This window comes from Rattus rattus, chromosome 3 (genome assembly GCF_011064425.1).
Source record: "Rattus rattus isolate New Zealand chromosome 3, Rrattus_CSIRO_v1, whole genome shotgun sequence".
Classification (NCBI taxonomy): Eukaryota; Metazoa; Chordata; class Mammalia; order Rodentia; family Muridae; genus Rattus; species Rattus rattus.
Genome location: NC_046156.1, coordinates 219,980,002 through 220,006,696, shown reverse-complemented (window position 1 = coordinate 220,006,696; position 26,695 = coordinate 219,980,002). Strand labels below are relative to the sequence as shown.

The window sequence follows — 26,695 nt, the reverse complement described above, 5'->3', positions numbered from 1 at the left end:
ATCCATGAGCATGGGAGATCTTTCCATCTTCTGAGGTCTTCTTCAATTTCTCTCTTCAGAGGCTTGAAGTTCTTATCATACAGATCTTTCACTTACTTGGTTAAAATCATACCGAGGTACTTTATTTTATTTGGAACTATTATGAAGGTTGTCGTTTCCCTAATTTCTTTCTCGGCTTGTTTCTCTTTAGAGTAGAGGAAGGCTACTGATTTATTTGAGTTAATTTTATACCCAGTCACTTTGCTGAAGGTGTTTATCAAGTTTAGTAGTTCTCTGGTGCAACTTTTGGGATCACTTAAATATACTATCATATCATCTGCAAACAGTGGTATTTTGACTTCTTAATGTCCTCTATCATCATTTTGAGATTTGATCTTTAAATCCAAATCTTTCTTTTCCAGTGTGGTTGGATATCCACTATTTGCTCTGGTGGAAGAACTGGGCTCTGATGATGCCAAGTAGTCTTGGTGTCTGTTGCTTAGGTTCCTGTGCTTGCTACTCCCCATCAGGTTGTCTCTGGTTTTAGCTGGTCTTGCTGATTCTGACAGTGGCTTGACCCTTCTGTAAGCCCATGTGTCAGCACTCCTGCAGACCTGTTTTCTTACAATCTGATCTGGGTACAGAGAGCTGTGGGACCAGCTCATCTGTGGGCACAGGCAAAAACCTCAAGGGTCCTGCCCCTGACTGCACCTAGTTTCCTGCGCCCAAAGGGCACCAGGCAGTTTCCCCTTCCACCAGGAATGTGGGCAGAAATGGAGGTCTCCCCTGACCTCTCAGGAATGTCTGCACTTCTGATAGCTCTCTCCAGCATGGGATTTGTGTACAAAGATATTTGGCACTGGTTCAGCTCTAGGTGCAGGCAGAAACCGGGTCCTGTCCCAGACTGCTCCTGGGCTTGTGTGTCATGAGGCATGCAGGTGTGTTGCTAGGAGCAGAAGACTTAGTCTTACCTCTGCTCTCATGTGTCTTAGAGCTCCTGGAGAGCGGCTTTCAGTTGTGATAGCAGGCAGAAACTGGAAGAATCCTGCCCCTGACTGCTCCTAGCTTCCTGTGCCAAGAGGGCACTAGGCGAGTTCCTCTTGGCCCAGCAATGTGAACAGAAGTGGTGGTCTCCCTTGAGCTCTCAGGTTGTCCACACTTCTGAGAGTCCAGCTCTCTCCCCTTTGGGATTTGGGTACAGAGAGTTATTGGAGTGGTTCAGCTCTCGGTGCAGGAGAAACCCGAAGGTCATCAACCTTCTAAAGCAGGAATTTTACCCCTTAACAAATCTGACGAAAGTTATTTCAAAGCAAAAAGCAAAGTGTTTTAGAAATCTGTAAGTTTTCATGTTTAGGTCCAGTTTTGCTGGTAGAAATGAAATAGTTTGGTTTTCTTTGTTTGTTTTAAGTTCATTATCATCAGTTTTACAAATAAACTTAAATATATGTGTAAGAACATTGAAGTTATTTGTTTTTTGATCATTGCTTCAAAAAGCACCTTCCAATATTTATCTTTTCTGAGGTTCCTCTCACATGAGGGAATATTATTATACAAAAAGTTGTCCATTAAAACAGAAAGTTGTCTGGGTTAATTCTTATAAGCATATAGGCATTTTGCAAGTTTTACATTTTTCCCATCTGTACTTTTGAGTAGTGAGGGAAACATTAGAAGATGGAAATCGGGTGGAGGTGGACTGATAGTGTAAAAACCTAGTGTCAATATATGTTACATTAGAAAGGAAAGTGAATTGAAATTAGAGGGAAAGGATTTTCTAGAAAGGACCTGAAATAATTGTTTTGTTGGAGACAGCCATTCCATATAGGCAGAATGATTTCCCCTACTTCTTTCTGAAGAGACAGTCAAATAGAGAATCTCATCTCTTAATTAGAAAGAAAAAATACTCATCAAAGACATCTCATCATCATGGGAAAGCTAATGATCCACAGCTGTTTGTATGAAAGGGCGAGCTCTCTTCCTGAACAGTAGGAAGTGTTAATCATTTTGGATGAGATTTCTTTTTAAAATATACTGTAGTTTGCAAAAGAATAGGATATTCAATATTGTAGCTATAATGATTTTTTTGAAGTGGGCTACCCCAGGGGTACTGTCTTGTGTGTCACTGAATGATCATGGAACACACGTCTTCCACTGCATGTCAATGCAGGCATCAATTGATAACATGGTATGAATGGCTCAGTCCTGTCTGGGACTCCTAAGCTCGAAGAAATAAAAGTCAGGTATATCAGACCCTCTGTAGAAATGGTGCTGCTGTAAAAATCTTAATATTCTAAATCATTCACTTGACTTGATATAATTTGCCTTGTTTAATATAAGGAGATGTTTGCTTTGCCCTGTCTTCAACTGGTGTTTCTGTAAAGAAGAGGGTTTTTTGTTTGTTGTTTAATCTTCATGTGGAAAAGGGAGCCTTTTTTTTTGTCTCTGAAATGTAATTGGCTTATTCAGTTTCCAGTCCTTGTCATTGCTGCCAGCGTGCTAACCCTCTCTAAATATTTTGGACAGGCAAAAACCTATTTAATAGAAACATTGTGAATAGCCAGCTTTTGATTATTCAGTTCTGTAGGAGAGTGGGAAGGAAGGGGAGGATAGACTGTGGCTCATGAGCCTTGTTTCCACCATTAGTTTTTGACCTGTTTGCCTTACCAAACCTTCTCCATAACACCTAAGAACTGCCACTGTCTTCATGCTGATGCAAAAAGTGGTTATCCCAGAACAAAGGAGGGTGGAGAAACACTGTACAGAGTCCACACTGAATGACTGACATCTTCAAAATCTCAGTCTTGCTCTTCCCCGAAGTCTGTAGGGCTTTGTGGGAAAGTTCTGGATGGGGAGTCAGAGAGCTTGGCTCTGCCACACAGGAGCAGGTGCCTTTTGTCAGACCTCAAAGGCTTGAGCCTTAGATTCCTCTTGTGTAAATAATCTTTGCAACCTACAATTCATGGCATCTCTCCTGAAGTTCATTCCACATAACATCATACAGAGTACCTGTTAGGAGAAATTACTTTGTTTTTCTTTAAGTAAATTGAAAATAATAAAGCCATTCTGAATATTTATGATTAATATTTAGAATGCTTCTAAAATATGACCCAAGTAGAAACTGGGGATCTGTATTTTGTGATGGTGATATTGTAATAATCTGGAAACCATGGTTTAGATAAATGATACTTGATTTTACAAATGAAAATGCATTATAGTTATAATATACTATACTATATACAGTGTATATATTATAGTATCTCATATACTATATATAGCAATATAGTATAGTATATAATATAGTATAATATAATACAGTTAACTTACAGACATAAGTTAATATTCATACAATTGTTAGTTAATACCAAGGTCTCTTTATAAGAGAAGCAGTAAGTTGTTAAAAATTGTTAGGAGTTGTAGACTAGTAAGATGGCTCATCAGGTAAAAGAGCTTGCTGCCAAACCTGATGTCCCAAGATCCATCCTCAGAATCCTCAGGCTCTAAGAAAACAAATTCCTCCAAGTTGTACTCTAATCTCCACATATTCATGTTCTCTCTCTCTCTCTCTCTCTCTCTCTCTCTCTCTCTCTCTCTCTCTCTCTCTCTCTCTCTCTCTCACACACACACACACACACACACACACACACACACACTCACACAGGTGCACATGCATGTATGCACACATAAGCTCACACATACATACATGCATGTACACATAAATAAACACACATAAACACACTCAGAAACATTCACATATATTGTCTTAGTCAGGATTTCTATTCCTTCACAAATATCATGACCAAGAAGCAAGTTGGAAAAGAAAGGGTTTATTCAGCTTACACATTCACATTGCTGTTCATCACTAAAGGAAGGCAGGACTGGAACTCACACAGGGCATGGGATTATTTCAATCTTCTTATATCTGTTGAGGCCTATTTTGTGACCCATTATATGGTCAATTTTGGAGAAGGTACCATGAGGTGCTAACAATTGTATGAATATTCTTTGGTTTTAAGATGAAATGTTCTATAGTATATCTGTTAAATCCATTTCGTTCATAACTTCTGTTAGTTTTACTGTGTATCTGTTTAGTTTCTGTTTCTGTGATCTGTCCATTGATGAAAGGGGGGTTTTGAAGTCTCCCACTATTATTGTGTAAGGTGCAATGCGTGCTTTGAGCTTTAGTAAAGTTTCTCTTGTGAATGTGAATGCTCTTGCATTTGAAGCACAGGTATTCAGAATTGAAAGTTCATCTTTTAGATTTTTTTTCTTTGATGAGTATGAAGTGTCCTTATCTTTTTGATAAATTTTGGTTGCAAGTCAATTTTACTTAACTGAGAATTAGATATTAGAATCCAACTTGTTTCTTGGGACCATTTGCTTGGAAATTGTTTTCCAGCCTTTTACACTGAGGTAGTATCTGTCTTTGTCACTGTGGTGTGTTTCGTCATGAGGTGTGTGTCCCGTGATCATGGATTGGCTAAATTAATATTGTAAAAATGGCCATCTTAGCAAAAGCAAACTACAGAGTCAATGCAATCCCCGTCATAATTTCAGCTCAATTCTTCATAAAGTTAGAAAGAGCAATTTGAAAATTCATTTGGAATAACAAAAACCCAGAATAGCAAAAACTATCCTCAACAATAAAAGAACTTCTAGGGGAATCACAATCCCTGACCTCAAGCTGTATTACAGAGCAATAGTGATAAAAACTGTATGGTATTGGTACAGAGACAGGAAGGTAGATCAATGGAATAGAATAGAAGACTCAGAAATGAACCCATACACCTATCTCCTGTCACTTGATCTTTGACAAAGGAGCTAAACTGATCCAGTGGAAAAATAGCATTTTCAACAAATGATGCTGGTTCTACTGGAGGTCAGTATGTACAAGAATGCAAATCGATCCTTTCTTATCACCCTGTACAAAGTTAAAGTCCAAGTATGTCAAGGATCTCCACACATAAACTAATAGACGTAAAAGTGGGGAAAAGCCTCAAACACATGAGCACTGGGGAAAATTTTCTGAACAGAACACCAATGGCTTATGCTGTAAGATCAAGAATTGACAAATGGCACCTCATAAAACTGCAAAGCGTCTGCAAGGCAAAGGACACTGTCATTAGCACAAAATGGCAAGCAATAGATTGGGAAAAGATCTTTACCAATCCTACATCTAATAGAGGGCTAATATCCCATATATACAAAGAACTGAGGAAGTTAGACTCCAGAGAGTCAATTATAAATGGGGTACAGAGCTAAACAAAGTATTCTGAGGAATATAGAATGGCTGAGAAGTAACTAAAGACATGTTCAACATCCTTAGTCATCAGGTAAATGCAAATTAGAATAACTCTGAGGTTACACCTCACAACAGTCTGGATGGCTAATATAAAAAACTCAGGTGACAACAGATGTTGGTGATGATGTGAAAAAAGGTTAATACTCTTCCATTGTTGGTTGCTTGGAAGCTGGTACAACCACTTTGGAAATCAATCTGCTAGTTCCTCCAAAAATTGGAAATAGTACTACCTGAGGATCCAGCTATATCACTCATGGGCATATACCCAAAATATGCTCCAAGATATAATAAGTAAACATGCTCCACTATATTCATGCAACCTTATTTATAATAGCCAGAATCTGGAAAGAACCCAGATGTCCCTCAACAGAGGAATGGATACAGAAAATATGGTATATTTATACAATGGAGTACTACTCAGCTATCAAAAACAATGACTTCATGAAATTCATAGGCAAATGGATGGAACTAGGAAATATCACCCTGAGTAAGGTAATCCAATCACAAAAAACACACATGGTATGCACTCACTGATAAGTGGATATTAGCCCAAAACCTGGGATTACCCAAGATACAATCCTCAGACCACATGAAGCTCAAGAAGAAGGATGACCAGAGTGGGGATGCTTCAGTCCTTCTTAAAAGGGGGAACAAAAATATACATAAAAGGAAATATGGAGACAAAGTTTGGAGCAGAGACTGAAGGAACGGCCATTCAGAGCCTGTCCCACCTGGGGATCCAGCCCATATACATACAGCCACCAAACCCAGACAATATTGCTGATGCCAAAAAGTACATGCTGACAGGAGCCTGATATAGCTGTGTGCTGACAGCTAGAGCATGACAAATACAGAGTCAAATGCTAGCAGCCAACCATTGAACTGAGAATGTAGTCCATATTGGAGGTTAAGAGAAAAGATTGAAGGAGCTGAAGGGGTTTGTAACCCCATAAGAACAATGATACCAACCAACCAGAGTTCCCAGGGACTAAACCACCACCCAAAGAGTACACACATGGAAAGCACCGTGGCTCCAGCTGCATATGTAGCAGAGGATGGCCTTGTTGGGCACCAATGGCAAAAGAAGCTCTTTGTCCTTCCAAGGCCAGACCCTCCACTCTAGGGGAATGTCAGGGTGGGGAGGCAGGAAGGGGTGAGTGGTTGTACGAGGGAACATGTTCATTGAAGTAGGGGGAGGGAAGATGGTATAGGGGCTTTATGGATGGTAACCTGGGGAAGGAGATAACATTTGAAATGTAAATTTAAAAAATCCAATAAAAGAAAGAAAAAGAGACAACATCTAAAAAAAATAAAGAGGCTTTCTTTAAAACATGGAGGTGCTTGCTCATTTTCACAAGGAGTAGCATCCTAATACACAGACAGTAAGAAAGAAGAATTCTTCCATTGTAAGCATCCCTCAATTGAATATAATTTCTTTCTTGTTTTTTATTTTCTGTGCTTTACTATGAACATTGCTTTTGTGACCATATACATGGAACACATTAGACCATTTAAGTACATAAAAAGTGTTATGTTGATTTTGTGTGCTGTATTTCAAGAAAGATGAGTTTGTTTGCATATGAGAAGAGAAAGATGTTTACAAATAAAAAATATGCACAAAGTACATCTTATTACAAACAGTTAATGCAACTAGTGATTTTGGAAGATTACCATGGTGTTGAAAGAAGCTTGACGTAATACAGTCACTGTATTGTCAATGATCAGATGTCACAAAACAGAATGTCTCCTCATCAGTTTGACATTATCCCAGTAGAGCATATTTAGCAACAGAATAATCTGAATCCCAGCCATAAGGGCTCTCTTAGTTAGGGTTTTATTGCTGTGAACAAACACCATGACCAATGCAAGTCTCATAAAGGACAACAGTTAATTGGGGCTGGCTTACAGGTTCAGAGGTTCAGTTCATTATCATAAAGTTGGGAACATGGCAGCATCCAGGCAGTCATGATACAAAAGGAGCTGAGAGTTCTACATCTTCATCTGAAGGCTGTTAGCAGAATACTAACTTCCTAAAGCCCACATCCACAATGACACACCTACTCCAACAGGATCGCAGGACCGCTCCCTGAGCCGAGCCTATATAAACCATCACAAGGGCAGAACCAGCTTAAGGGAGCAATTGCCCTTTGAAAACAGTATGAGTTATAAACATGCCAGTTTATAACTGTGGGTGTATTTTCCTCAAGACAGCTAATTTCTCAAAGTGGTTCTACAGTACTTTTAGTATTGCAAGTAATTAAATTGCTAAATAATTTGGGGCTGATCTTGGATCTGTTTACTCTAATTGGGAGTAAATGTTTAGGCATTGAACACTTACTTTGCCCCACTTCATCTTTTAAGCTCCAAATATAAAACATCAAACAAAAGAAAATAAATGTATGAAGAATTTATATTGGCTCCAATCAAAAGTAATTTCCCCTTTATATGTGCTTGTTGCCTATCTAATTTATCTTTTTTATTTCCTGAAAAATTATCTTTACAAAAGTACATTTAGTAATCCTAAGCACTGAAGCTACAGAGGTGGCTCAGGGGTTAAGAGACCCTGAGTCCAATTCCCAGCAAACACATGTTGCTCATAACTGTAATGGGATCCCTGATGCACAGTACAATGTATGCATATAAAAATAAATCTGTTTTCTTAAAGTCCTAAATCTCCATTATAAGTCATATGATCTTTGTACACATTTATAAATTTCAAAAATCCAATAGGAAGATTGGATTTTTTCCCAGAAATCTTTCTACATTTCTGTTAGAAATAAAAACCATCTCCTGTTTTATGCATTGAAGTGTTTGGAATGGTTCTCATTCTAGAATTCAAATCTATTGTTGCCATGTAACAATCACCAAAATGCATTTCTCAAGTTACTTCGTGTTTATTTATGCTTCTTGGTATCCATTTGAGCTATGAGTAACAGAGATGTAGTAAAATACACAATTCTCAAAATATTGTACAATTTTTGATAGCTTTCTAAGAATGTCTTCCAGCATTTTGATTGTATTTCCCTTCTCTCCTCCAATCCCAGATCTGCCAGTTACTCACCAAACTTCGTATACTAAAAAGGCCCAAAACCTCCAAGACTAATTGATGCTTCCCAATGTGAGCTCTTCCACTGGAGTGTGGCTGACCCATCCAGTGCTACACTCTTTGAGAAAGCTGTCTCTCTCTCTCTCTCCCTCTCCCAGCTCCTAACAATTGCCCATAGCCCACAGTCAGGGGTGAGATCTCATGCCCCACTCTCTATTCCTAGATGAGATTTGGTCTACCCTGTGCTTATACAGGTTTTGGGCATGATGTTGCAATCACTGTGAGTTCATGTGTGCAAAGGACCTTCTGTTTCCGGAAGCCAGTTTTCCTTTACTCAGTCACTGAGGTCATCTAGATCTTAGAACAGGGATGTTAGAGGTGATTATATGTATAGATCTTCTTTTAGATATGAAAACAGAGGCAAAGTCACCTCTTAACATCTGGAGCCTGAGTTGTGTGGCTCACAGGTGGGTATTACTGTCTGCCATTTCAATAGGACCTGAACAGATATTGATTAGGAAGGCCTCAGGTAGCACTGTTCCTGACAATATTGTCATATGACTTCCCCTAATTCTTGATCAATAAAATACAAGCTGTGTGTGTTACCCTGACCAGTTGACTGAAATTCCCATTTATGCTACTGCCCACCTGCATTTAGTAGGCAGATGATGTTCTGATTTCCAGCCAAAAATAGTTAATTTTCTGAGCATCAGTTGCTTGGACACAGTAAAGATAAGCATGTGTATTTGCCCACATTCCAATCACTATATTAATTACACCATTCTCACAATTCTAAAGTGATACTTTATTGTTCCCATTTTATGGAGAAAGACACTAAAAACATGACACAGAAGTTATAGAAAAATTACACATAGCATTATAGTTAGGTGGGAATCCTGTTCTCCATCCAACCTGATGTAAGGTGACCTTAGTCTGATAGCCAGAGCCATAGGCACAAAGGGTCTAGATGGTCTGTTAACAATCTAAATCTGGTGAGGAGGTGGCTGAGTTATAGTTATGTCTCAAATCCTGTTGTTTTACAATGCAGCTGTGCATAGAATGGCTCTGTCTGTCACCCCCAAGTTCTTTCTCTGACATTTGTCTTACAATTAAAAATAGTTTTTCTCAAATAGGTGGTGTTAAAAACTAATACAAATAGGCATGTTAAATTTTTCTTTGCCAAAACTGCTCTTCATGTTCCTTTGCAAATGTTTGACTTGCTGTGTAATACAGAATGATAAGCCAACTTCTTTTAACACTTGATGGAAGCAGAGCCTTTTCATAATGTGAAATCTTTGGGGTTCTGTGGTATAGGCATGGTATTTTCATCTGCCCATTATGCTTGTTCTGTTGTATTATTCAAGTGAAAATTGTGAAAAGAATATCCCTGATATTAAAATAGCAATTCATTCTTTGTGATTAAGACAGATAGAGCAAGCTATTGTGGTATCACAGTGTAGCTTCCAAAAAAAAGAGAAGAAAGAAAAAAAAGAAAAGAAAGAAAAAAACTTTATTTTGTCTAATCTAGCAATAATTTCAATGGAGGAAGAAAAATAAAATTGCCTTTGACAGAATAATATCAAGTTTGCTTTCACAGAAATTAAGCAAAGCAAAAATCTTTTTTTTTCACGATGCAAATGCAAGAGGTTTATTTTCTAGCACATTGAGGTCAACCTTCAATCAGTCCCTCATGGTGAGTGACTAGAAGGTGACCATGAATAGCTATAGCAAGCAGTTTCTATACTTTTTAGGGGTACAGATTAACCAGCAAGGTTGCAGTTTAAACTTATCAGCTAAGCATATTGACCTTTGAATTTATCGTCTAGCAAGCTTATGACATGCATTCAAACTCTTTCTGGGAACAGAGGATCAGGTGACTATCAGTGAGTACATTCCGCAGTTTTTCAAGAGTGTCTCTGCTCCTCCCAAGAACTGTGGGTGGAGCATAGAACTTCGCCTAGCCTTGATTAGCATTGGGAAGCTAATGCTTGGCCTAATCTTGACCTGAGGTGGTGGCTGTAAAGCTGGTGAAAGCCTTTAGGGTCCTTCACAGGAACTCCACAATCTGCCCACTTTCTATCAGGCCAAGCCTCTTAATAGCTCTTACACTTCTGTAATAATGAGGGTCCTTCATTCCCCCTTTTTCTTGTACAAGCTCCAATCTTCAAGCTACACTCAGGGGTCTCTGGTGACTAACTCATATATTTAGGTCCTTTCCTCAGGGTCTCATATTGTTGGCACAGGACCAACAGCTGTACTGAACCTATTTTCTCTTTTATGAAGGCTATAAACTTGTTCAATATTCAGGGTCTAAAGGTCAACAATAGCAGAACAATTAGGAGTATTAACAAGGTGGATGAGGGTGATTAGCCAAGGGGACAAGTCAAACCGAGCTTTGAACCAGCCCTGACAGTTCTTTCTCTTCTGTTTGTCTAGCCCTTCTCTCATCTTGGCCATCATATTACAATTTGTACAACCCGAGTCCCCATTTTTCTCTTTAGCCATCTTGTTGGTTCTTTGCCTTTCTGAGTGAATCTGATTATTGGGTTATAGTTAGCATTTGCACAGAAGGGATCTCAATATGTTCAGTTCTCCTGGTCGGGCCCCTCAGTAGTGTAAATTTTTTTTACCATGATCAGGTTTCAAGAGGAGGAGGGTTTCTAGTAGGTGTTTCCTGTGGTCTCGCATCCTCAGGCGGTACTAAAACTGGTGTAAACCCCACATTGGTGAATTCTGCCCAGTTTCTTACATCTCCAGGGCAAATGTAAGAGGGGGTCTCCCACAGAGGATACCTCTGTGCAGGGAATGTACATCCTATCCCACCCACCCCCAACCGCTCCAAGCCTTCTTTCTCCCATATGGGCAGTTTGCTTCCACCAGCACTCACATCATGGCTGGGGATGTTCCAAGAGTCAAGTCCTTCTGCCAGCTGACACAGGTCAAAAGTGTGGTCAGCCCACCAGATGTCAGTCAGGCAGACTTTGGAGGCAGTCAAGGAGGCGACGTCATCTCCAGTTCCAGTAGAAACCACAGTCCAGGTTTGACAGACCAGCACATGGGGGCAACAGGAATCCCCAGGGAGTGAGGCATCTGCAAGTTTTACATGGGATGCATGCACCAGGGCTACAATACTGTCCACCTTAAGTACTGTAGGAATGGTTAACAGTACCAGGAAGGGTCCTTTCCACTGGGGTTCCAGAGACTGTGCCCAATGCCTCTAGATGTAGACCCAGTCACCAGTCTGGAAATGGTGAGGGGTCTCTGGCATTTCTAGAGCATATAAGGCAGACGGCTTGAGCCAAATCTCATGTTGTATTGACTGAAAGGCTTGGAGCCTCAAGAAGAAGCTCCTATCAGTGAGTTGGGATACCTCTAGGGAGGTCCCAGTGGACACCAAGGGAGTTGGGGTACCAAACGTAATCTCAAAAGTGGTCAGGTTAAAGTGGTAATGGGTGTTCCGGTCTCAGAACAGGGCCAGAGAAAGGAGCGCCACGCAGCCAGCACCAGTCTCCAAGGTCAATTTAATTAATGTCTATTTTAGGGTTCTGTTCATTCTCTCTACCTTCCCTGAGCTCTGGAGGAAGTATGCACAATGGAGCTTCCAATGAGTTCCCAATATCTTTGCCAATCACTGACTTACCATAGAAACAAAAGCAATACTGTTTTCTGATCCAATTACCTTGGGCACCCCAAACCTCAAGAAGGTTTGTTCTAATATCTTCTTGGCTACCATGGTAGCTGTTTCCTGCTTGGTGGGGAAACCCATCCAGAGAAAGTGTCTACAAACACAAGAAGATATTTGTAACCATATTTTCCTGGCTTAACTTCTGTAGAATCAACTTCACAATAAATCCTAGGCCACTCTCTTCTGGGTCTCTTGCCCTGTTTGCTCTTAGCTGCATAAGCATTTACTTGCTGACATACCTTACACTCTTCTACTGTATCTCTGGCTAAAAACACAAGGTCTATTACATATACCTTAGCTGCTTGGATGAGCTTCTTATCCCCTAAATGAGTCCATTTGTGCATTTGGCAAAGTGAGTCTTTTGTTTGCTCTCTGGGGAGTATAGCTTTCCCCTCAAGCGTGCCATTGTCCTTCCTCTTCTAAGCAATTTGGGCCTTTTCTTCTGTTGTATATTCTAAGTAAGGCCATCCCTTAGTCTAATCCCAGTTCCCAGTGAGTGTCTCTTGCAGGCCCATAACTGTGATAGTCTCCTGCACAGCCACTTTTCGAGCCACCCAATCTGCCTGATTATTGCCCCGTGCCACCAAGTCTCTTCCCCTCTGATGTCCTGGGCAATGATTAATACTCACAGTTGCTGGCTTCAATAGGGCATCCAAGAGATCCATGATTTTCTGGGGCTTTTTTCTTGGTATATAACCCCATGAACGTGGGATGTGGCAAAGGCATCTGTGCTGATGTGCTGGGGGCGGGGGCGTAGAGGTTCAGCCATCCCAGATGACATTTGTGTTGTCCACCATGGCAGCACCCACTCATCTCTGACCTTCATGTAGAAAACTGCTCCTGTCTGTAGACAAGGTAGCTTCAGCTCTCAGCAGGGCCCAATCAGAGAGGTCTTTCCTCCACCCATGGGCTTCTGCCAGTATTTGACACTTGTGCTGTGGTGGTTCCGGGTCAGGATCGGGCTACAAGGTGGCCAGGTTGAGCCCAACCACTGAAGAATCTACCCCATGTCTGCTGACCAGGGGTCCCATCCACTGGGTCTTCCCATTCAAAGGCAAAGCATTTTTGATTTTGGGGTGCCAAGGTCAGGCAGAAGAAAGCACCTTTCGAGTCTAAAATGGTATACCAAATTCTGGAAGGTGGCAAAGAACTCAGAGTGTAGGGGTTAGGCACATAAGGTGGAAGTCAGCCACTCAACATGGTTTATCTCTCCTAAGTCCTAGACTGGGTGATAATTGTTAGTGCTCGGCTTCTTAACTGGCAGGAGCAGTGTATTCCTGTCAGAATGGCACTAAGCAATACTCCAAGCTGGAGAACCCAGGAAATGTGTGGTTTAATTCCTTCTTGTGCCTCCCCCAATATCAGGTACTGGCGCAATGAGACAGGATTAGCCTGGGTCTTAAGCTCCACCAACATAGCCTGCAGATATGCATACACATGGCCTCAACCAGGCATTTCAGCCCAAGCAAGAGGAAACTTTTCCAGCCATCAAACAATATCCTCTGTCTTTTGGGTATTGGTCTCAAAAATTTTGTATGTCTTCCAGTGTAATAGTAAGGACCTGGACAGGTTCTTCAGCAGCCCCCTTCAATTGAGGGCCTTTGGCAAGGAAGTAGATCTGAGCCCCCATTTTGAAGAGCAAATCTCTCCTGAGCAAGGGATAGGGTCAGTCAGGGATGACCATGAATAAGTGGGATACCTGGCCAACGCCCAGGTCTATAATTCTTCGTGTAGTCCATGAATATTGGTCCCAGTACCCTCTAGGACCCACGGAATTTTTTCTTGCTGGAGACTGGCTCATCGGCTTGGAAGACTTAGTGTTGGGCCCCAGTATTCATCCAAGAATTTGGTGGGTTTCCCTTCCACTTTTAAGGTTACCTACCCTGGGCTTGGAGAGGGGGTCTGAACCATGTCCTCCCTAGTCGCTTTCATCCCCCAGAGCTAACCTTTGCCATTTGGGAGTGCTTTTCCCAAGACCCAGGATTTCCTGCCCCCAGTTGGTTTGTTAGGGCACTCTTGGGCCCTCTGGCCCCTCTCCTTGCAATATGTGCACTGGTCCTTTTTAGTGGTTTTCTGACTCTCTTTATTTGGAGTCTCTCTTCTCTGCTTTTCCTAACTACTGTAGCCAAGATTCTACAGTAAATTCCTTTCCTGTCACCTTTCTTTTTGTATCTCCCTTTTATCTTCTTCCTTTCTTTTTCTCTGTTCCTTCTCCTCTGTCTCCCTGTTATGGTAGACTTTCTCAGCAACCTTCACTAAATCCCTCAACAACTTATCCTTTAGTCCCTCTAGCTTCTGAAGCTTTTTCCTGATATGTCTACTAGTCTAGTCTATAAAAGCCATAGTCACAGTAGCTTTGTGCTCCTTGCTGCTGTGGTCATAGTGTGTATATTGGCAAAATGCCTCCATGAACCACTCTAGAAAGGCTAAGAGTGACTCGTCTGGTCCCTGCTTAACCTCACATACCTTGGTCAAATTGGTGATTCATCCTGCAACCCCTTTGATACCTGCCAATGGATTCTGATCGTAGATCTTCAAATGCTCCTTACCTCCTGCTATATTAAAGTCCCAGTCAGGTCTAGTCAGGAGAAATCCACTATCGATGACAGCCTGGCTTCCTGCATTATCCTCTCACTGTCTGGTCATGAAGAGCACTCTCATGAATGGTTGGATATCATCCCAGGTGGGCTGATGAGTAAATAAAACAGTCTGAGATTAATCAGCCCCCTTGGGGTTATCTGAAAAGGGGTGTTGGGCCTTACAGTTGTATAAGTTGTCTGAAGAAAAGAGCCAACGTTGCATGGCCTGATTGTCATCTTCATCTACGGGCCCATAGGCTCGAAGCGGTAGGGCCACTGTTGTATTAGGTGAAGTGGCCCTCTTGCTCCGGGTCCCCATGGCTGGTCCCAGTTCCGAGGGTCCCTCCCCATGCTACCCCGTTGCTGGAACCAGAGGAAGGGTGTCGTAAAGAGATACTGGGTGAGAGCTCAAAGGAGATCTCTGAGGAGGGGTGGTGGGAACTGGGGCCATGGCAGGGGATTAAGGGGGTGGAAGATCCATCAGCAGCAGATCTGCTGTGGAAAGGTCCTGGAGGATGTTCTGTACAAACTCGTTGGTCTCTCCAGGGTTCTTTTCCTTCATGGCCAGTACTTTCAAGAGTCCTGGAGACAAAAAAATGTTTATCCAAGGGGGTAGAGGGTCTCCACTAGATCCTTCCAGGTAACTATATAGGGCACTTGGTCTGAGTAACTGAGGGATCCTGGCCTAAACACTCTTTCCTCTATGCCTTTGATCACCTGCAAATCAAGGGTGCCTATGTGGGGTCACCCTACTCTGAAGGTGGGCCATTGGGAGGAGCAGAGAGTAACTAGCCTGCCCTTCTTTACTACTACTGACAAGTTCTTTCCTCTTTTCCTAACTTCCCTCAAGTGGTTAACTAAGATGTTTAACAGGGTAGATTCAGTTTGTCCTATGTCCAAAAGTAGCATCAGTTGAAGTCCAAGTCCAAACACAGAGAGACAGTTTTACCTCTGCCACAGGTACAGAGCAAGACTCACTTGATCGGCTCCTGCCGATAATGAAGCCCCAAAACAAAAAGAAAGACAATCAACACACAGACAGCTTGCCTCTCTCAGGGGCACAGAAACCAGGTAATCAGGTGACCAGCCAGCTTATGCTGGTATCAAGTCCAACACATTCCAAAAGGAGCAGAGTCCTCCTGACTCCTTCCAGACCAGACCAGACCAGACCAGAGGCTCTCTAAGCTTTAGAGATGCTCAAGAGCAAACCAAAGCAAGACAAACAGCATGGATATAGACAGCACAGATACAGACAACCGCAGTATTTCACATCAAGCTCAAGCTGTTCCTCTCACCACTGTTCCTTGCAACCTCACAGAAGGATCTTGCTTCTCGACCAGTGCACCAAATGTAAGGCTCAAAGTGAGTCTTAACTACCAGAAGACCCCCAAATGAGGCATGAGAATGGAGTTCAATGCAAAGTCAAGCAGTTTATTTTCCAGCCTGTTGGGGTTGACCTTCAATCAGCCCCTCATGGCAAGTGACTAGAAGACCACCACAAAGCAAAAATCTTGCCAGTGACTTTCCAGGGGGTCAGATGTGCTTTTTAGCAAAATGCTTAATAAGTCCATAGGGCTTCATTTTCCTGTTCTAAAGCATTTGGTCTGTGTGAGATGAGTGTGGTTGATAATCTACCCAAGGAAATTCAGAGCTGACTCTTGCTTTCTCTCCCTTTTCTCCCCATCCAGCTCTTTCTCCTTGTTGTCTGGAACTTTGAGCTGTACATGATACCCCTGCTGCTGTTGTTACTACTGACATGGAACTACTTCCTAATAATATCTGGGAAAGATAACAGGCAACGGGACACAGTAAGTCTCTACATTCTTCCTGTGTTTTTCTTCTTCCCACTCTCTCTGATGAATGATATTGAATATAGTCTTATAAACCAGAAACTTGCCTGTAAATATTCAACTTAGGAGGAAGGTTTTATAAGATCAAACCTAACAACTCTTTGCTCTTAACATAGTGTATAGTATCCACCTGTTTCTGGAATGATGAATATGGTAGAAACTAGGATAGAAAGCATATGAACTGAGCTGAGATGTAAAGTTATTAACACTATTACTCCAAACCTTTATTTCTTCCATCCTCCTACTCATTTTATGCCTTAAGAAATTAGGAGATAATGTCACAGGCTTGTTAGTTATAAGACCAATAATGTTCTCTACTTAAGACAGTTCTCTGTGTAAACTTCATTGGAAGGGAAAGTTGATGGTTCTTAGTCTGGAAAGAATATTAAATACCTTATTTCAGTGACTCTCCACTAAAAACCTGCCAATTTTTGAGTCAGGTATATTATGATACTGAGTTAAGGATAAAGACTTCTCATTTAATCCCAAGATCTCTAAGCTCACTGCCCCCTGGGACATTTTTGAAAGTTGTTAGAATGTGTGACACAAGAAGCAGTAGCCTAACAAGAGCCTTGTGCTTTGCCCCTTGGCCAAATTTGTTCCTCTTGGGTTGTTTCAGTCACTGCAGTCCTAGCAAATTTATCCAAGTTTATTCCACATATAATTGAAGGATGAAGCATCTTCTTGAAGCTCAGTGTTTGTATTTGTGGAACCTGATGGGCAGCAGTTGAAAGAATTTAAAAGTGGTTGAAAATCTGCATTTTAGCTATATGCCATTTGACTCCACTTGATTTATAATCAGGATTTTTAAAGTAATTTTTAGAAAGGGTTTCACAATTAGGAATATTTTTCCAATGACTTTGTTTATAACAAATAACGGAGTTATTTGATCATCAATTCAGAATGCTATAGTATCATACAAGACTTCATTGCAATAATGGATATCAAATGAAATCACCAACTTACCTGTGCCAAAAAAAAAAAAGTTCCTTCAAAGTATTTTTTTTATCATTAGGATAAATGTAAATACTTAGATACAGTCACCAAATACATGATACAGTGTTTACTTTCCTAATATATCGCTGTCTCTCTTACTAGATTAGAATAAGTTTGAAGAAACAAACTCTTTGCTAATCTTCATTTTGCAACTGTTTTAGCACATGCTCCACAGATTAGAAGTGTTCCAAGTCTCTGTATGTTGCATACTTGTTGACTGTGCAGATTCATATCCTGTGCCTGTGTATCTGGAGGCCAGAGTAGTAAGCCAGATCTCTTGCTCTATTGCTCTAGGTTTATTGCCTTGAGCATAATCTGTGATCATTTCAGCTAGCCTTTCTGGAAAAAAAAAGAGAGCTCTTCGTATTTGCCATCTCCATACCCCAATCCTGGGGTGCCATGTAGCCAAACCCTGATTTTGTAGGCGCTGGGGATTCACAATCAATCCCCAGCACACATAGCAAATGTTCTTAGCCCCTAAAACTTTTTCTTTTGTAAACTCTATCAAACCAAGTACACGATTGCTGATAGAGGTCCTAATGGTTAAGCAATATCAATAGACAAGAAATAATTTTTATTGTTAAGGCTATATATTTAAATCGCACACTAAGAGACAGGCCCCCAAATGCTATAAGGATTACTGTCTTGGGTACTAGTAGATATTTTTGTCAACTAATCCAAATTGTTTGTCCTATTTATCTCAGGAGATTGTTAAAAGAGAATCTACTTTTCATTCAACTGTCTTGAGGCATATTTGCAAACAAGATTATTTGCAAATAAGATAAGTAGTAATATAGTTTTATTTTCTATGTCCTGTGGGAGGAGCTGCAATTATCTTAAAGAATTAGTCATTGATTTGAGAATTCTTTGTGAAAAAAAATCTTAAACTGTAAGCTCCATTATTTTTTCTAGAACATACTTGTCTTGTGTGGAAAAGTCTACTTCTAGAGGGAAAATTTTAATATATAATTTGCCTTCGTACTTAAGATTATTTAAAACTTTTATAAGCCTGTAGAACAATTATATAATAGATAATTTAAACTGTCCTTTATCTTTTACAAAATACAACTCTAAAAGGGATCTTTTAAGATCTTCCTTTCAAGCACATTTATTTCTCTCTTTTAGGCCTGGACAACATCTTATTCCCCAGTACAACCCACTGTCAGACATTCTGTAGCTTAACCCATTTGAGATGTCAGCTACACGCTATAACACCAGTAATTGCCTTTTATTTGCCCAGTACACAAATATCCACATGTTCTATTCTTCCCAGGGACTGAGTGAGCAATCACATAATTTCTTTCAGCTTCTCATTCACTGGCTCAGTTGAGGCCTTATGTAACTCTTAAATCCAATTTGTCTAATTATCTGTTTTCTGGCATACCCAGCTGTGATTTTGACTGCTTTCTCTTCTTGAAAGAAGACCTGGATTATATTTTGCTGGTTACAGATTGTGTGTGTGTGTGTGTGTGTGTGTGTGTGTGTGTGTGTGTGTGGTGTGAAGGACAAGGGCTTGTAGGCCTTGCCATGCTGTGACTCACTCTTCCATATGGTTTGGAAGAATTATATTTCACCCTGAGTCCTTTTGCTATCTAAAACCTTGCTAAAGCTTTCAGCACATGGGAAAAGTACATAGGACCTCTGGGGTGAATTAATTACACAGCTGACTAACATCAAACCCAGAAACTCTCTGGAGAGAATGAGGAGGGAAGGAGTGAAGGAGGAGGGAGGGAGGGAGGAGGGAGGAGGAGGGAGAGAGGAGAGAGAGAGAGAGAGAGAGAGAGAGAGAGAGAGATTGATTCTGCCATGAAGAAGAAATCTTACAAAATTTAATTAGGATGAAAACTAATAGAATAACAAGTTAAGTGACTTTTAGATGTACGTCAGAAAGAGACAAAGGTAAATAATAATTTCATAAGTACATAGATGGGTAATAGTTCTCTCTTCAACATGCTGTCTGATAGATGAGATTGATATCCAACAGGAAACAGCTTCCTCCTGTGTTCATTATTTGTTAAGCCTCAGCCAAAACCAAGCCCCTACCTTTATCCCAGCTAGTGCTTAAAGAAGAAAGGAGATCCAACCTTGCATAGTACATTTAGCTATATTTAATAAGCAAAGTCTGTTAAGGGCTGGATAAACAGACAGCCATTTTTGAGGGTGAATCTGTGGCCTTAGAGGGAGCCCATGAGAAGAAGTTGGTAAAAATAGTATCTTGTGCTCTTTTCCAGTTATGGTTATTAAAATTAAGCAGCCTTGTGTCTGAATCCACCTAGTCTGGGACCATGATATGAAAATTTCCAGTAGAGTTGTAAAGCTTTTTCAGAGAAGCTGTTTAATACATGCTTCATTCAGGAATGTGCCTGGCATGAAACGATAGAGAGATAGAACTGCCATCCTTTGCTTGGTTTGAAAAGCTGAGGAAAATTTCCCCTGCACTTCCTATTGGCCTGGTATCACCTATCCAAACTAAAGGCACTATAGGCAAAAATGTTATGAATTCAAGAGCAGACACCAGACAACACTCTTTATTTGGAATTTTAAAATTCCTGAGCGCTTGTTGCCCCCTGAATGCTATGTGAAGCCTTCATAGGTAATGTCTTACTGAGTCATCTCTCTGGAGAACAAGCTGATTGGGTTGGGTCTTCCTGAATCCTCCATCTTCATCCTTCTTTTATAACAATTAAGAAAAAGTAGTCCTGTGGGATAAACATAGTTTCATGAGCCCTCGTTAGGAAAAGGGAGCAGGACCCAGAGATGAAAGGAAATGAGTAGATCATGAAATCAAATGCCTATGACACAGTGTATGGCCAACATCAGTTCTACTTTACCCACACGGAAACAGTTAAATAGCTTACCCAAAGGCACACATCATTTGTGTTCTTAACTACAATCATGCTTTCTTTTTAGGCTGGTTTTTGGTACATCCCACTTTTCCCTGGGCAAGTTTCTACCATGTGTTCTAACAAAGCTAGTAGTACTACCTCTCCCTCAGAGCAGTGATAGACCATTCATTGACTCCTACCCTACAGCTCACTGTTAATTGAGAGAAGTGGAACAGATATTTATCAAGCAAGTTTTATGCATCAGGTATCCTGGTAAACCTTTTAGAGACATAATTTCTTCTCATTCTCTATGATAATTATATCAAATGAATTGTTCTCAATGCTTTTTATCACTAATTTATAAGTAAGGAAATTGAAAGGCAAGATAAACAATTAACTCCATAGAGTCAGTCAGTGTGCTTTGAAACCAAGGCTTTCATTTTCTGAAGCCTTGGCTACTTCAGTAGTGTGTACTTGGGCATATCTTCCTCCAGGGGACCTCTTTAGGTATCCAGGACATAATGCAGAACCCCTGATTTCTCAAGATTTCTCTATGACTTCTCAAGGGATGGTACCAGACATCTGCCCCAGTCCAGATACTAACATTAATTTTGAATGTGTTTGTGGCCTGAGGTGTGGTTTTCTAGTCACTCAGGTGAGCATGGGGAGACTGAGTAAAAGCGGAGTATCCTCCACAGTTGTGAATAAAGTCCTGAGATTTATTGGCATAGTGAGTCTTACTGCAGGATTTTTCAATTACACTTTAAAAGAACATTCATTTCCACTGTCGTGATATGCCTCCTACACCGCCGTCTCAGTCGATTATCAATGGTGGCATGAAAAAGCCCAAAGAGTGGGGCAGATCAGTGAAATCACTCTGACTCATGGTATGACGGTGCATAAATTGAGACAAAGTCTGCCTTGTTAAAACACTAGTAAATACTGAAATGTTCAGTTAATTCCTCCCGATGACAAAGCATTAGATTCTTCTTCTCCCCTCTAGGATACTACTGGATTTGTTTTCAGATCCACTTGAAACCAGAATACACCTCTTGTAAGCATGTAAGCTTGTAAGGAAAGAACTGCTGTCATACTGTCTGAAAATTCGGAATGGTCACCACAGAAACATTTGGTCTGTCCTGAATCCCTCTCAGCCAAACACCTTTATTATGTTTTCTGCCAATGCTCTTGTCTAGAAAAGCAGCCTTTGCTGAACACTTGAATATGTGGAATAGTGAATAAGTGAGGCCAAGAGGATCTGAAGGGGCTGTCTAAAGCCAAGCTGAGAGAGGAGAGGGCCTTTGGATATACCCTTATATTCTATTTCAGTAGGGTTTCATCATTCACTGAAACTAACATAGACCACAAGTCTTCTGTGTTTGCATCTCAGTACCAAAAAAGACCACATTTTCAGTGCTCTTAAAAGAAGCAGCTCTGAGTCATGCAGCCTCTAAACACATCTAAAAATGGATGATCACTCTTTTCTTCTTTTGTGCTTATTTCAACCACAATTTTCTCAACTTTTTCAGAAAGTTAGCAGCTTGCAAAAAATCTGAGGAGAACCATGAAAAGACCAGACCTTTAGTTCCTAAAGCAATCCAGAGCATAAGGAGGTTAAAAGTAACAATTAGATGCCATGGAAAACTGCCTCCCCTACCACCTTTAGAGACATCCACCAACTGTGTTGAGCAATACTGTAAATCATGGATGTTTATCACTGCATCAGGAGTTGAATACAATCATATACTTTCCACTCAGTTCAGCTACCCTCTCTGGCCACCACCATAACCATATTATCATTTCCCTTTCTCAGAAAATGACTAGACCTTGTCTTGGTCAGATTTCCCTCGCTTTCCAGCCCTAAAGCCTAAAGGATTCATACCAGAGTCATGAGTGACATTTAGTAAATAGAAATGCCCATCAGCTGGGCTGATGGTTCAGTGAATAAAAATACTCACTATTAATGTAGAGGACCATGACTCAGTCACAACTACTAGTAACATGAATTCCATGGGAACTGACAAAAATTCCTGACCTTCTCGTGCTCCTGCATACACATGGTGCACATAAATTCACATAGTCATACACATATACATATAAATAAATGTCTTAAAATGTCACAGACGACTGATCAACTGAGAATTTTGGGAAACAATAAAGCTTCTAATAAAATTCTAATTTGTCAGAATATCCTATAATTATAATTATATGACAACTATATCCAGATTGCACCATGTGTTTGTACTTGAAGACCAGGAGGAAGGATGTCATCTAAAATGAAAATCTAATTGTGACAATTGCACTATATTGGTGCACTATATTGGAAGTCTCCTTATGAGAAGGATTTGTCTAAGCCATAGATTCAGGATTTTCTTCTATTTGTTCTTTCTTATAGGATTGTTTGCTTGGTTTTTTTCATTGTTGCTTTCGCAACTCCTAGGTCTCCATGACACAGATAGGAAGGCAGGAAGAAAAGCTAAGGTGGTGGCCCAGGGAAAAGTATCATTGTGCAGCCATGAGTCCCTGGCTTTGAGTCATCAGAATCAATGTAAAATCCAGTGTGGACATCTGTGACTGCCGTGCTCTTACAGTGAGAAGAACCATGGGACTAGAGAAGCTCCAGAAGCTGGCAGGCCAGCAAGCTGGCTGTACCCAAAGAAGATTAAAGAAACCCTGCCTCAAATAAGCTGGAGGCCAAGGTCTAACACCAGAAGTTGTACCTTGACCTTTACACATGTGCCCTGGAATGTGCAGTACCCACACACATGCACAATATCCTTTAAGGAGACAGGAAGGGAGGAAGATGAATGATGCTTCCTCCTTTGGTAGATGAGGAAACAGGCAAAACAAGTTGGTGACTTCAGCAGACCTGGTGCACTTTGGTGGGATGCCCCTCTCCTGAGACATTTTGTGACATACTGGGTCACAACCAGCTAAATCAAACACTTGAATATTTCAGGCATGTAAGAAGTAGAATATTAGGTGGTGGAGAATGAGTGTGTGTGAAGACATCGGGCTAGAGGTCAGTGTCTCTGCAGTCACTCCCTGCTCCCGCTCCTGACTCCTTGTTTACCTTGAATACTTCTTCCACTTATAGCCTGCTCTTTTACTCTAGTCTCCACCTGCAGCTGAACTAAAAATTGGAAAGATAAAATTACAGAATACTGGGAGATGAGTGTTATCTGTACGTGACATGTACGTTCATACAGAAAAAGATGTTAAGGAAATACTTCTATTTTTATAGGGCAATTTTCTAACGATCTCCTTGCTGGGAAGCACAAGTCTTGCATTAAATCTATCAGACTCAGAACAGATTTAAGAGTTTAAAGTTAGTGAGAGTTGTCTGAAAAGATATAGTTGGTGTGACAGTTTAGCCCCTCCTGCCTGCTCTGGTTCAACCAATGTAATGAAGCAGAGGAACATAGGCTTTTAAGAGAACAAGTTCTTCCCTGAACCCAGCTCTGGCTCCAACAAAGTGTGTTGACCCTGAAGGACAGCTGAAGCCATTTCCTCCATAAGGGGTTGGAGCCCTACACAGAACCAGGAATACCAGGTTTCCAGAGCCACTCCAACCCTCTCGGGGCAGAAATAACACAGCACTCCAGTGGTTCTTCAATGTCTCACTCCATGTTTTTGTTTTCTCATGTAAGCTAACTTTTATAAAATACCTGCACTTCAAAAGGCCTGTTTCCCTAACTTTGTCTTCTTTAATTGAGGAATGAGATGCCAAAGACCTGGTTTCTCAGGTCTCAGGATGGTTACCTATTCCTTAATATTAGTCTTTCTCATTGTTTCTGGATGATTTTGCCTCATCCTTTTCTAAACACAAAACTATATTATGATAAAGGAGGTGAGATGGAAACCACTTGCTCACTCCTGGCCTGTGGTTACTTCTCACTCTATTACACTCTACGTACTACAGCCTGTAGTAGGATGAGTGGTCTTAAAAGAGAAGGGGAGGAAGGTGGGAGAGGGGAGGGTGGGATTGGGAGAAGAGAAGGGATGAGACAGTGATCAGAATGTAAAGTGAATAAATAAATTAATGAAAAATAATAATACCTGCATGTAGATCCTGCTTTTCTAACTGGCCTGCCTTGTCTGGTCTCAGTGGGAGAGAATGTACCTAGTTCTGCAGTGACTTGAGGTGCAAGGGTGGGTTGGTTCCTCAGGAGTGACCTCTCCCTCTCACAGGTGAAAGAAAGGGAAGTGTGGGGGAAGTGGCCTTGTGGGGAAGGAGGGGAGCTGCGATCAGGATGTAAAGTGAATAAATAAATAATTTTTTCTAGAACCATTAGGATTTATACCTTTATTTACATAAGCTGCTTTAAGAACATTGTCTATAAACAACTCATTAAAACAGCCAGTATAATTCAGGTAGTGACATAAACATGTTGCCAAACAGGATGAACTGTGTTGACTACAGTTCTGTAAAATATATTACAGTGTACACAAAAAGTAACAGAAATGAGCCTCACCCAAAGGTTAGTAGAATTGGTTGCTGAATAGCACTGCTGTGGGTGATTTCACTTCTATTGCCCATTCCTTTGCAATGACTTTATCATAAAGTTCTAATTTGTGTTAACTTGCAGATTATAATAATTCATAAGACATTTAAGGTAGTTTCTAAAGCCCATGTGCCTTGTCCTAACTTCTTTATAAACCCTTAAGGACCCATTTTGAGTTTTTTATCCACTCTTCCTACATACCCTTGATCAGCAAATCTTCTTTGATATAACTAATATTCAGTTCTGTCTTTCTCCAAACCCATTCTATTTTCTTTTTTCTCATTAATTTATTTGTTCACTTTACATCCCAATATTCCCTCTTCCCAGACCCCCATCCTAAAAGTCCTTTGACCATTCCCCCTCCCCTTCTCCTCTGAGCAGGGGGAGGTCCCCAACCTTGGCATATCAAGCCACTGCAGGACTAAGCACACCCATCACGATTGGGATGTAAAGTGAATGAATGAATGAATGAATGAATGAATGAATGAATGAATAAATAAATAAGAAAAAAGAAAAGCAACAACAAAACAGTTGGATAGTCTTGGTGGAAAAGTTCATGGATATGGATGGACACTGGTAGTATGTTGTGTGTGAAGTTGAGTGTGGTGTATGCAAAGTGCATACATGCACATGTGGGTGGTTATGTACATATGTGTGAGAGGACCACAAGCTGACATGGATGGCTCCTTGCTTTTATTTTTTTCAGACATGCTCTCTCATAGACCTTGAAGTTCATAGATTCAGTGAGGCTCACTAGCCAATGAGCTTCAGGAATCCACTTGTCTCTCTTCTCTATCCCTGTCCCCAGGCACAGATGTGTGTCCCACATCACACAGCTTTCACATGCTGGGGAGTCTAAACTCAGGCCCTCATACTTGTGCAGTGGATGTCTTAGCAACTGAGCCATGTGCTTGTAGATGCTTATTGCTTCTGATTCAGAAAGGTGCCAAGAACTTAAACACCTTCACTAAAAAAAGCAAAGGTGAACAACAAATGGTATGTCTATCAGCTTGTAGAAGATATTTATGAATCAGCAATACTACTAGGACTCTAATTGCCTCAAATCTTGATTTATTAAGTTTTGTGTGAAGGACATTTGTCAATAAAATACAACTTTTAAGATTTTCTACTTTCTTATATATGGAACATGAATAGTATGATAGGAGCCAAACTGAAATTACACTTTTGAGAACACTATCAATCAGTTGTTACTGAATATATTTAATCACATAAGAAAAGGAAAATAGCAATTACATATCATTGCTTGAAAAGTAACTGTCTTCTGCTACTGTTGCTTTTATGAGAAGACAGTTTATTTTACACTATTCCCAAATAATGTGTTGTCTGTATTATCAACGGCCAAACAAACAACAAATCCAGGAATTAAATTCCAACTCTCCACTTCTTAGGTATACAAACTTATTCAAAATTGCTATACACCTTAAATTTTCTTCCAGGGCAATGAGAACAATAGTTACATTGTTGCTCTTCCAGAGATTTATAAGCCAACACAATGTGTCAAGCACATAGTAAGGGCTCAGTGAATGTCCACTAGTCACCTTATATTGTATATAACAGAGAAAGCCATTGTGATTATAAAGGGTGATTTAGATGCTATAGGTGCAGCAACCCTCTTGAAATGTTTCCTTCTAAGTTCTGTTGAAAAGGATGGTTTTCCCTGGGTATGGAAGTACACAACTGCACTCCCAGAACTATCCTACTTTAAGTCCACCTTGGGGTACTTCGTGAATTTCAGGTCTGCCAAGATACATAATAAGACTTTCTAAAAAATATGTCTTTCCACAGAGTCATTACACAAATTTCAGTTTCAAACGTATAGGCCATGTCAGACCTCTCGTGTGTCCAATCAGTCTGGTGTGTGGGGGGGTGAGTGCTTCAAAGATAAAAAATAATATATCAATATCAATAAAAAA

At 40.6% G+C, this 26,695-nt stretch overlaps 1 protein-coding gene across 1 annotated transcript in view; it reads left to right on the top strand.

Moving 5' to 3' along the window:
- Mctp1 (multiple C2 and transmembrane domain containing 1) overlaps positions 1–26,695 on the top strand; it is an 865,685-nt gene that overhangs the window by 702,760 nt on the left and 136,230 nt on the right. The window contains exon 16 of the mRNA XM_032897068.1: positions 16,274–16,393. Coding sequence (XP_032752959.1) covers positions 16,274–16,393 — 120 coding nt within the window. The remainder of the gene's footprint in view (positions 1–16,273; positions 16,394–26,695) is intronic.